General features: G+C 36.9%; 1 protein-coding gene across 2 annotated transcripts in view; it reads right to left on the bottom strand.

The window, feature by feature from the left end:
- Positions 1-13,016, bottom strand: part of CUNH5orf22 (chromosome unknown C5orf22 homolog) — a 28,125-nt gene that overhangs the window by 10,578 nt on the left and 4,531 nt on the right. For both annotated transcript variants that reach the window (XR_003792801.1, XM_029218396.1), the window contains 5 exons: positions 10,770-11,199; positions 7,231-7,293; positions 6,866-6,987; positions 4,779-4,845; positions 2,308-2,447 (listed from right to left, as the gene is read on the bottom strand). Coding sequence is in view for 1 of the 2 variants with exons in the window: in XM_029218396.1 (XP_029074229.1) it covers positions 2,308-2,447; positions 4,779-4,845; positions 6,866-6,987; positions 7,231-7,293; positions 10,770-11,199 (822 nt within the window). In the remaining variant the exon portion in view is untranslated. The remainder of the gene's footprint in view (positions 1-2,307; positions 2,448-4,778; positions 4,846-6,865; positions 6,988-7,230; positions 7,294-10,769; positions 11,200-13,016) is intronic.

Here is a 13,016-nt window from a genome sequence, read left to right as displayed (position 1 = left end):
CTGGTTCTAAACTGGGGTGAGGAAATCCATTGGCAATCCCACTGGATTGGAAAATGGCATAGAAATCTTTATAGGAGGAAATGGAATTCGTTATCTAGCCTACTCCTTATCACAAGTATTTTAGACCTAAAGAAACAATCTGTAAGACTTCAGATGAGCTCATTTCATTCTATGGTGATTAGGTTATTTTTGAGGCTTGATGTAAGCAATTTTAAATTATTAAATACTGTCTAACATACACATATGGATAAATGTCTACTTTAAGAAAGCAGGATATGTAAAAGTTTGATTTATTAGCCTTAAAAAATAAGGAGCATTTCAATGCTTTCACAGCAATTTCTGGCTTCTTTAAAACAGTATTAAGAGTAGCTCTTGATGGGAGCTACCCACAAGAGGGAGTTTTGGAAATCTGCAGGTACAGTTTTGATTGTCACAATGACAACTAGGGGACCAGGGAAGAGGGCAGGGCTGCTTGAGTGCTTGCAATATGCAGGATAGTCCTGCAATGTGAATATGAATTGTCCTGTGTCCTGTACAGTCTCCAAGGTCCACGGAGCACTTATATAAGTGAAAAACCTGTTTTTAATTTTTTGAGCCTAGAATTTAATACTCTTCTACATATGAACAAAGTATTTTTGAAAATGGATTAAACTAAATTTTCCAGGAATGCAAATACTCTGTGAATTGAGGGAAGATTGGACTTTAAGTTCAGAACTTTACCAAGAGGTTCTTGTGACTAGACTAACCATGTTGCCATGGCAGTGCTGTTCATGGTATTTGGGCAACATGACACACTGCATCTGTTGGCATTTTTAACAATTGCATTTAGTGACTCTTTGTAAAGATGCCAGTTTGGTGTGGCATCTTAATATATATTACTCTATTATCAATTACTTTCATTTCTCCTTTATGTTACGATTTTTTTGCTGTGTGGATATATGAATATATATTTAAATTATGTGTATAGGTAGGTTACTGCTATAAACTAAATGTTTGTGTGCCCCAAAATTACTATGTTGAAACCTAATCCCCAATGTGATTATATCTGGAGGTGGAGGTCTTTGGAAGGTGATTGGGTCATGAGGATGGAGTCCTCATGAATGAGATTAATGCCTTTATTAAAGAGGTCCTAGAGAGCATCTTCACCCCTTCATTTTATGTGAGGTTACAGGGAGAAGATGGCTGTCTATGAACCAGGAAGCAGGTCCTCACCAGACACTGAATCTGCTGGTGCCTTCATCTTGGACTTTCCAGCCTATAGGTCTTTGAGAAATAAATTCCCATTGTTTATAAGCCACCCAGTCTAAGATATTTTTGTTATTGCAGCCTGAATGGATTAAGACGATATCATCTATATATTATAAATGCTATCTAAATATATTTAAATTATGTGTATATAGATTAGATTATCTATGAATTTCATTCAGGATGGTAAAAGAATTCTCATAAATATTTCTCATAAAATATGTAATATTATTTGCCTGAGCATTTAAAGTACTTATTTTAGAAACTCAGTTACATACAAAATGAGTCCAAAGATTAACATAGAAAAGAAATTTTTATTAAATTGTTGTAACTATTCAGCACATTAGTACATTCAAATTTAAAACGTGGTAGCAGCTAAATATTCATCTGTAGGACACAGAAATGGGAATTCTTATGTTCAACTGAATAACATCACCAACTTCAAAGACAAGATTAACAGGAGTTGTATGTTGTTTGCCAACCATCACTAATAGGAAAGAGAAAATATAACACCTGAATTTCGAGCCGAGTAGGTAAAAAAAATTAGTAAGGACTACTGCATTAGTAATCATTAGATTCATCTACGGAGATGAATTAATTTCCCACTGCCGTTGTAACAAATTACTACAAACTTAGTGACTTAAAGCAAAACAAATTTATTACCTTACAGTTGTGTTGGAGATCAGAAGTCCTAAAATAAAGGTGCTGTCAGGGCTGTAATTCTTCTCTAGGCTCTAGGGAAGAATCTGTTTCCTTGTTTTCCTGGCTTCTAGAGGTTGCATGAATTCCTTAGCTCAAAGCCCCATCCTCCATCTTCAAAGCCAGCAGTCTAGCATCTTCCAATCTCTCTGATTCTGACCTTCCTTGTCTTTCTCTTATAATAACCCCTGTGATTACACTGGGCTCACCCGGATAATCCAGGGTAATCTCCTCAATTTCAAGCTCCTTGGGTGAACCAGATATGCAAAGTCCCTTCTGGCATACAAGGCAACATATTCACAGGCTCTGGAGATAAGGATGTGGACATATTTGGTGAGCCATTATTCAAGCTACCACACTTACCTTGCAATTGTCACTACAGTAGGTTTTGGCAAATTTTTTAGAATGTAATACACAGATTGAATAAGATATTCAATTTCTTGTTCTGTGCTGACATGGTGAGGAAGTTCTGAATAATCACAGGTTAGACCAGCCTGGTGAACCTGAAAACAAGACAATTAAAAATTACAAGGTAATGTTGTTGTTTTCAGAAGATTCTTTAACCATTTATGGCCTTGCTGACCAATTTTTAATATTTTTGTGGATTAGGATTGTTTCTTTCTTAATAGTTTCCATGCCATAGCAGTTATTTATACTTCGAAGTTTTGGAAGAACTCGTCTGTACACCACTTTGGGCCTGATGCCTTTTCTAGGAATAATTCTTTATTTTATGATTGTGGATTCATTCAGTTTATCTTTACTTCAGTCTATTTTGATAATTTACATTTTCTAGCAAATTGTTCATTTCACCTGGACTCTAAAAGCTAATATAAATTGGTACATAGTATTCTCACCTTACTTTTCTTTCAACAAATTATATTTACTTATTTTTAACAGATTTTTAAAAAATTACTTTATTTTTGGCTGCATTGAGTCTTCGGCGTGGCTCATGGGCTCTAGAGCGCAGGCTCAGCAATTGTGGCACACGGGCCTAGCTGCTCCGCAGCATGTGCGATCCTCCCGGACCAGGGCTTGAACCCACGTCCCCTGCATTGGCAGGCGGGCTTCCAACCACTGTGGCACCAGGGAAGTCCCTATTTACTTTTTTTTTTCTTTTTTGCGGTATGTGGGCCTCTTCCGTTGCGGAGCACAGGCTCTGGACGCGAAGGCTCAGCGGCCATGGCTCACGGGCCCAGCTGCTCCGCGGCATGTGGGATCTTCCCGGACCAGGGCACGAACCCGTGTCCCCTGCATCGGCAGATGGACTCTCAACCACTGCGCCACCAGGGAAGCCCCCTATTTAATTTTTAAATACACGTAATGAGTACTACATTTAAAGCTTCAAGACGATACAAGGGGAAGACTTCCTCCTACCTTACTGAACCTACTGTTTTGAGTTTCTTGTGTATGCTTCATGTGTAACCATATATACTGATATCTTATACATGTGTTGTAAATATAAACGACTGGTGTTCCAGTCTTAGCACTAAACTAAATGTGCCTAAGAGCTAGAAATGGCCCACAGGCTGACATTTTGCAGCCTCTGCATTAAAGTTTTGAAAACTGGAATTCAAATATATTGTAGTTTTGCGTAGGGTACGTAAGTGCAAAGTATGGAAACAAACACTAATCTACTGTATTATTGGAGGCTCTGGATACACATCAAAGATTTAACTGGCAATCATCAGTCAATGCACTAAAAAGAGAGACTCTGCATGTTCTTTTCTACTAAAATGATCAAAACACCTAGTGTTCTAACCCTGCAGCTATGGGCACATTACATTTGATTACATAATCTGCTACCAAGCCTATGCTATCCTTTTTCTCAACAAACGATGTACAAAACCGCACCCCCTCCACCACCAGAAAATTCAGATGCCATGTGATGACTAAAGTAGACCTGCATGAAGACACATTCAATAATATCATGTGAGCTCAAAGGAGTTTTAAACCCTAAATGTCTTCTATCATTCTTAATAATTGCCATTAAAAAAAAGGGTGAGTCTTGAGTTATCTCTGATTTAACCAAAATATTCTTTTGCTGGTATGTTTTATTCTTACAAAGTTAGCATTAAATAAATACATAAACTTCAGTTCAAATAAAGTGGTTTGATTATATTCCACAAAAAAATAAAACACTACAGCAAAACCACAATTTATTAAAGTAAAATAAACACCAGAAGTAAAAGAAGCAGAAGACCTGGAGGTCTCAGCTCTGGCACAAAATTTGAGAAAAGGTACCTGAACTTCAAATGGGAAAATTTATGCTTAAATACTACAAAATGATATAAAAATAAAAGAAATTATCATTAAAGGCATCTTCTTTTGACACAGCATTCAGATTGCTGTTGGCAAACAAACTTACACAGCTAATACAGTTAAGATGTGCTGGCCACAATGGCTTCTATTGTCCTTCTATTTGGTTTTTACAATCAGAAGTTTTCAGAGAGAGAGGAAAGAAAGAAGGGGGAAGGGAGTATAAAAATGAACCAACAAAGAATGAGCAAATGTAGAAATTTTCTTTTCTAAAAGAAATCTTTTCTCTGTCAAGGAGAGATCTGACCATAGGCAAAGTTAATAAATCCACCGTACTTTTGCTTCATACATAAAATCGGCAAAAGTGTGTTTTTCCTGGAAAACTTTTCCAGTGTTCTGGCTTCTAAAAAGTATGTATTTCTTTCACTTCTTCTTCTTCTTTTTTTTTTTTTTTTAAATCCACTCACACTTTTCAGGAACACAAATAAAAGTGAATCACTTTAACAAAGAGCACATTTTTCTAGCCAGAAAAATGCCTTTCTTAAAGGGTCATTTTATACTTCAATGTAAGTATTTACCATTTCATAGTCTGGCGCTTCCATCCGTTTTTTCAAACTTTGTACCAGTGGAACTAGTGATTCCATTCTGGAAAAAAGCACCCCTCAATTAAACATCACATCACCTCAACTTATAGTAGCAAATGAAATTTACCATTAACAATATGTTTCATACGATTCTTGGGAAATTAAAATTGTTCAAATATCATCTTAAAATATTAAGAAACAAAGGTTCCCTGCTGTTTTCTTTTCTTTCTTTTAAAATTTATTTAATTAATTTATTTTTGGCTGCATTGGGTCTTTGTTGCTGTGCACAACCTCTCTCTAGTTGCGGCGAGCGGGGGCTACTCTTTGTTTCGGTGTGTGAGCTTCTCATTGCTGTGGCTTCTCTTGTTGCGGAGCACGGGCTCTAGATGCGCGGGCTTCAGTAGTTGTGGCACGCGGGCTCAGTACTTGTGGCTCGCAGGCTCTGGAGCGCAGGGTCAGCAGTTGTGGTGTACAGGCTTAGTTGCTCTGCCGCATGAGGGATTTTCCCATACCAGGGAACGAACCCACGTCCCCTGCATTGGCAGGTGGATTCTTAACCACTGCGCCACCAGGGAAGCCCCTCCCTGCTGTCTTCTTACTTAAAAGATTACAGATTGTGTTAAAGATTAAAAATTAGCACTCAAGAAACTGACATTTTCCTCTTCTTTAAAAATGGAAGTTCTACTGTGACTTTAAAAATTATTTTGATCAGCAAGAAAACTAAGTGCCTTTAGCACCCTGTGATGAGAAAAGGTAGTTTCCCAAAAGTTAAAAAAAAAAAAATTAAGGACATATTTATTGACATATACAATTATAACTGGAAAAGTTTTATACTGTCTGATATAATAACAATGGTGCTTTTAAGTTATTTAATATAGATGGAACTCTTTGGAAGCCCTGATTAATTAGTGTTTCTAGTATTTTAATGCCACCTCTACCAATACCCACTTATCTGCTGGGAGGGAAAAAAATAAAGACAAAAGGAAGGCATGGAGGCCTGTCTACCCACTTACCCTATTACTTCTCCCTTTCTATTAACGACACTTTCTGGGCTTCGGGACCCTAATCACCCACCTCTTCTATTTCCTTAGGAATAGTGAAGACTCCTTCATGCTAAGGGTCTGACCCTTTAAGGGCATGGTAAGTTTGGGGAGACGTTTCTTGTCGTCTGACTCACTTTTCCTTTGTGCTATTCTTTTTTTCCAATTCCAGTCACAGTTTAAACTCACCACTGTTGTAGCCTTGTTGTTTCTTCAAGGCTGTGACAGAACTGCCTGCAGGTGGTGAAGAGCTAAGTGTGCTCAGTAGGCAGGTGGGTTTCAGTGGAAGGTGGCTAGATTCAGGATTCTAAAGTTGTCAGGCTATTTTGTTTGTTTTGTTTCATTTAATTTTTTTTTTGTTTTGTTTCATTTAATTTTAAACTTGGCTTAAGACTTCACAAAATCACAATATAGTAGGTACTCTTCAATATTCCTGGGAAGAATCATGTCCTGTGACTTATTTCTATATCTCCATCTTCCATCATAATTTCAAAAAGGAGGGAATCATTTTTAGATCTAGCGCCCTATACTGAAGAGGAAAAAAGTGCCTGATCAGTATTTACTGATATGATTAATACTACTATGGTTTATTCTTCCATACCACTGCTTTCCTTAGTGACAATAAAGTTTTACGATACTTATATTTCAGGGATGTTTCTGAACATTTTATTTTTAAGTGAAAATTGCACGGAATATTTTAAATAGGTAATACACATAGCAAAAGAAGATACTAATTTTTAAAAAAATATTTATTTGGTTGCACCAGGTCTTAGTTGCGGCAGGCAGGTTCCTCAGTTGCCGCTCGCCGACTCCTTAGTTGTGGCATGCAAACTCTTGGCTGCGGCATGTATGTGGGATCTAGTTCCCTAACCAGGGATCGAACCCGGGTTCCCTGCATTGGGAGCGCAGAGTCTTAACCACTGTGCCACCAGGGAAGTCCCAAGAAGATACTAATTTTTCAAAAGCAATTTAGCAAATTTAGCAATATATCTAGGATTAAATACAGCAGAGTTGGAGAAAAAAAAAAATTGAGGGTCTTACCTAGGATATGAAGCCCATTTCTGTACAGTTTCTTCATCATCACCATCACACAAATCAGCAAAAGCAGCTTCTAAATCTTCTAATTGATGAATTCGAGTATCAACACAATCTACCAAATCTTCCTTTAAACACATTGAAAAGCCGAGATTATATAGTTACTCTTTCAAAAAAACAAGTGAAATCCCATTACAATGAAAATTTGATTCAATTAGTTAAAAGGTAATTTTTCAAGTACTAACCATGGGCTTCCCCAAGAAACACACACCAAGATTTTGGACAGTTGTGTGTGAGTACTCCAACACCATGTAAGCTATTATTAGATATGTGATAAATAGACAAACACAAAAGAAACAAATGGAGGATACCTCTGTCAGGTCGGTACCAGGCTTTTTAAATTGGTACAGCTCTTTTAAGATTTTGTACTCCTCCTGGAAAACAAAACAAAAAATCCATATACTAGAAAAACGATTAATTTTTCAATTATATGCTTTAAATAAAAAAATGGCTGTGATACAAGAACATCTTAGATAATTATTTAAAGGTTAGTCAGGGAAAATCAGGGAATATGTATAATTCATATTTCATTGTAAATATTACCACTTCTTTAGGGTAACTCTATCCATCTGGGCATGACAAGAATGTGTAAAAATTAGCTATGGAAGAAGACTTAATGGCTAACAGGTAATGAGATGAAAATATTTCTAATAATACTCTACTCTATAAATGGATACATCCTAGGGTCTGAACAGATTTTCGCTATTTATGGGAAATATACATGTCTTAGTAACAACAACAAAACTCTCCATGTTCCCTTTGCAGCTCTTTCCCTAGCCACAGAAGAGAGCTCTGGAGTACAAAGGCAATCCTGGAGGCAGATGCAATGGAAGGATTTTGCAGGAGAATGTCTCCCCTTATTCAGCACAGCCAGGCAGCCCCACTATAGGTAGGTATATCTGGCCCCAATAATCCTATTTAGGAGCATTGTCAGGCAGGGGTTACACATAAGACCTAAAATTCCTTAAGCACAAAGCTGTGCACTATCCTCATCATAACAATCCTGTGAGCTGGGTATGATTATTATTTTGATTTTATACTTGAAGAAACTGTGGGTCTGAAAGGTTAAGTAATTTCCCCAAGATCATACAGCTAATAAGCAGAAGTAACAAACAGAACTTAACTCTTTCTGACTTCTGAACATGTTTTTTTAAAAAATAGCTATTAAACTATAAGGTATAATACATGCTCTTTTCAAAAAGTTCTACAGAACCAAAGGATATAGAGGAAACAATATCCCCACTTTCTCAAGTTTCCTTATAGCACAGGAAAAGGAATAACTGTCACTAAGTTTCTTATGTAACCTTTTAGAAATTCCCATTACAAGTATTTGGTGAGTATATTTGTAGGATAAATTCATAAAGTCAGGTTTTTTAGCTTCCAGGTATGCCCATTCTCATGTTTTCTAAATATTTCTAAGGTCATTTCATAATTCTGAAAGCTGGTAGTTATAGTCACTGGTCCATATACAATAGTAGGAAAGAAGCAGAGGGCAATTTTTCCCCCTTACTGCAAAAAGCTGGGAGAGCACTCTAGTTCCCCCATTCTTGATCCAGATTGCACTACAGTTGACCCTTGAACAACACGGGTTTGAACTACACAAGTCCACTTATACATGGATATTTTTCTGTATATTGGAAATGTTTTTGGAGACCTGCAACAATTTGAAAAAATTTGCAGACCAACTGTATAGCCTAGAAATATTGAAAAAATTAAGAACAAGTATGTCAAGAATGCATAAAATGTACATAGATACTAACCTATCCTTACATAGACACAAGATGAATGATATTACTATAAAATTAATAATGGGTTAGTTTTCCTACTGTTTTACAACTTTGCTTTCAAAGAATTACATTACTGTACAGTATGCCCCTCTCTCTCCTAATTGGAGAAACTGCATATCATCTTATCACATAAGTGGTTTTTAAAAAAATATAACAATGTTTCCAATACTGTACTATGAATATGACTGTAATACTGTATGTCATAAAATTTTTATAACGATTCATTCATTAGCATAGAGGCTAGGCTACCGTGAAGCAATCATGTCAAATTACACTAGGCTACTGTAAAGCAATCACATTGCTGCTTCCTCATTATCAATGCATGAATCGTTATAACTGTAAATAAGTATGACTTCGTCGCATTATTTTTTCATTTTTGATATCTAGTGCTAGTAATACGTATAACAGTGTTTTGTATCATAAGAGACAATACTGATGTAGGTTCATCTTATTAACATGATATAAACTTATGGTATTGACAAATACAGTACAGTACTGTCAATGTATTTTCCTTATGATGTCCTCAACATTTTCTTTTCTCTAGCTTACTTTATTATAAGAATACAGTATATAATACATATAACATACCAAGTATGTGTTAATTTACTGTTTACATTATCAGTACGGCTTCCGGTCAACAGCAGGCTATTAGTAAATTTTGGAGGAGTCAAAAGTTATACCTGGATTTTTGACTACACAGGGAATCGGCACCCCTAACCTCTGTGTTGTTCAAGGGTCAACTGTACATTCTCCAATTTTACCTATTTTTAATCAGTACCTATTAAAGATCTTTGATAATTTAGATAAATCACAATGGCTTCCGATACGCACACAGAACAAGGAGTGTAAATTGCAACATCACTGTCATGAATCAAATACTGAACTTAGGTAGAAAGAAGACAGTTAATTTGAATCCCCAAAAGAACCAATCTGGAACAACCTCCCATATGTTAAAGTAAGCAGTTATATGTGCTCATAAAATGCACCTGGGAATGCTCACTTGGATCATGAATTTACCAGTTTCTTAAAGGCACACATAGTTCTACCTCAGATCTGTGCATACTAATAGTGTCTCGTGATTTTCATTTAAGATCTGATGAGGTACCTGAAGGATCACAGGACTGAAGCATTAGCTACAAATCATACATGTGTAATCAGGCACCTCAATGTTCAGTGAAAGATCTGTCACATGGGGATTGTATATACATAGAGTATCTCTGGAAAGATATACCAAGAAACTAGCCATGGTATTTGTTTCTAAGAAACTGGGGGAATGGAGAAGGAGTAAGAGAGTGACATATACACTTTTTAACGTATACACCTTTTTGTACTACAGCTGACCCTTAAACACCATGGGTTTGAACTGCATGGGTCCATATGTGGCGTTTTTCAGTGAATATATACTACAGTTCTACACGATCCACGGCTGGGTCAATCTTCAGATGTGGAACCGTGGATACCAAGGGCCCAGTACAAAGTTATACGCACATTTTTGACTGTGCGGAGGGCTGGTGCCCCAACCTCCATGTTGTTCAAGGGGCAACTGTATATGATTTTATTTTTTTCAACCACCCATGTACACACTACCCCAATTAATAAATGCAAAATAACACTATCTAGAGCAGGGATTAGCAACCTATGGCCTACAATCTGTTTTTGTATATCCCTCCAGTGGGTATAAAAAAATTGAACAGTATTGACAATTTTAAAGGGTATAAAAACAACAAAGAATATGTGACAGAGACCACATGGGGTCGCCCACAAAGTGATTACTATCCGCCTGTCTGCCAAAAGTTTCCTGATCCCTGATCTACAGAAATTTCATACAATTCTCCAGAGCCACGTTTTAAAAATACCACATTTGGGACTTCCCTGGTGGTCCAGTAGTTGGGACTTCGCCTTCCAATGCAGGGGGCGAGGGTTTCAATCCCTGGTGGGGGAGCTAAGATCCCACATGCCTCGTGGCCAAAAAACCAAAACATAAAATAGAAGCAATACTGTAACAAACTCAATAAAGACTTCAAAAATGGTCTACATCAAAAAAAAAAAAATACCCCATTTACCTGAGTGAACATTTCTTTGAAGGGATTCTTGACTGAAAAAAAATCTAAGTCAATATCTAAAACAAATGCATCCCCTTTCTCCAAAATTTTCAGGATTTCTCCAGTGCTGACTGAAGTGTGGCATTCTTGGCTTTCAGAAGAACATGAACATGATGGTTGTAGACAAGTTTGGTCTCTTCTCTGTGTCACTGAGTCATCATCCAGTCCTTCTGAACAAGATTCACCATTAGTAGAGGCAGTGTTCTCTGTGTCCTCCAGTGCTAGCTTTGGCTTCTTAGCAGAAGACACTGTGTCATTTTCTTCTTGATTGTTACAGAGTTTATAAGGTTTCACCATAATTACATCCAATTGTAAAGGTTTTTGGTTCTCTAGCTGGTCTTCAGTTACATAAAGACCATCACTTAGAAAGTAATGATCTGTACTTGTAACCCTGGATCAGAGGAAAAAAATATTTTAAAGACGAAAGGACAAATTTGCTGACATTTCATATAGAATTTCAGAAATACAAGAAAGGACATATTTGACAAAAACTGGAGAGCTGTCTCTAATATTTGTACTTCCTGTTCTTCTATGGAAATAGGGTTCCCCAAATTTTTAGCTGGACACACAACTGCCCAAAGTAAAGACCATATTTCACAGTCTATCTTGCAGCTAGGTGTGGCCATTTGACTAAATTCTGGTCAAAAGCCGTGAGTGGAAGAGAAGTGTACAGAGCCTCGCCCTCCCCTCCCCATCGACTGGCATGTGAACAAGGTGGTGGCAAGCCCCACTTGGACTCTGAGGACAAAGGTGATACTCTAGAGACGGGGGAGCAGCAAGACAGAACACACTGGCGTTCTCCAAACTGTAGGGCTGTCACATTGGCCCTGGACTGTGTGTGGTCAACTCTAACGTGAGAAAGAAATAAATGGTCCTGTTTAGCCAGTGCTTTGGATCTCTCTCATACCAGCTGGATCTTTACCCCAAAAAATCACTGAAGAGAAAAATTATATCTGGAAATAATTTAAAATAATAGAAACTCCCTCTGACATATTTCAAAGCTTCATTAAATTTTATAACTATAATATTTTAATATGAAAAGCAACAAAAAAATTTTGTGCATGTACAGAATGCATTTCACAAGTTCACAAGTAGATTTCTGATTTTAGACATATCAGCATGTTCTTAGCTTTTCAACTATATTATGCCTTGGTAAGTACTTTGTTTATTTTATTTTTTTATTTTTTATTTTTCTTTTGCGGTATGTGGGCCTCTCACTGCTGTGGCCTCTCCCGTTGCAGAGCACAGGCTCCGGACGCGCAGGCTCAGCGGCCATGGCTCACAGGCCCAGCCGCTCCGCAGCATGTGGGATCCTCCCGGACCGGGGCACGAACCCGTGTCCCCTGCATTGGCAGGCGGACTCTCACCTGCTGCGCCACCAGGGAAGCCCTTGGTAAGTACTTTGAACAGCAAAACCAAATGCTTCTTCCAGAGGTAGGATCTACCCAATTAAAATAATGGTTAACATTTATTTCCCACCCACCCTCCTCTAGCATATACAGCCTTAAGTTTAAAAAGATTCAATTTTCTAAGAAAAGATTAATGACAATAAAACTAATGTCCAAGATTATTAAAAACTGTACCATCCTAAGAAAGACAAAGGCTGTATCCTCCAATCTAAATCTGTATTCTTCTTTAATAAGGAACATTTTACTTTGTTCACATCTGTACAAACACATACATACATCTCAGACTGCATACCTATATGTGTGTCTTTTCCATAAATTTTTATTTGCAGGATTAACTAAAATCATGAGATAATAAAAATCTTCCTAATATTGTCATTACACATTGAGTATCAAATGTCTGTTTCAGATTGCTCAAAATTAATTTGATTTTGCAGAAACCTGTTGCAGGTTAAATTAGGCCTACTCACCAAAGTACTTAATAAAAACCCTACCACTCTTTCATATAAACCAGTATTATGTATAATATTTGTATGTGGAGCCCTATTTAATTTGTTATTATATCCTCAATAAATACAATTTTCATGTATACACAGAAAAGTTACTTGTCCAATTGATAAGAACATACAAGAAAAGTTAATTGTATCATTAAGGATAAATCAGAAATAAAAAGTATCATTTTCAGTGAGATAGACTGTATTTCATTTTCAATGTATTACCATTTCATCCCACTATCCTTCAGGTTCTAGAAAGTCATGATTACACTGCTTAAAACATTCATCCCATAACAAGAGAATTTAGA

The sequence above is a fragment of the Monodon monoceros genome, unplaced genomic scaffold, assembly GCF_005190385.1.
Source record: "Monodon monoceros isolate NGI ecotype Baffin Bay Population unplaced genomic scaffold, NGI_Narwhal_1 Super_Scaffold_12, whole genome shotgun sequence".
Lineage (NCBI taxonomy): Eukaryota > Metazoa > Chordata > Mammalia > Artiodactyla > Monodontidae > Monodon > Monodon monoceros.
The sequence above is the reverse complement of the archived record's forward strand: the minus strand, read 5'-3'. Positions and strand labels throughout refer to the sequence as shown.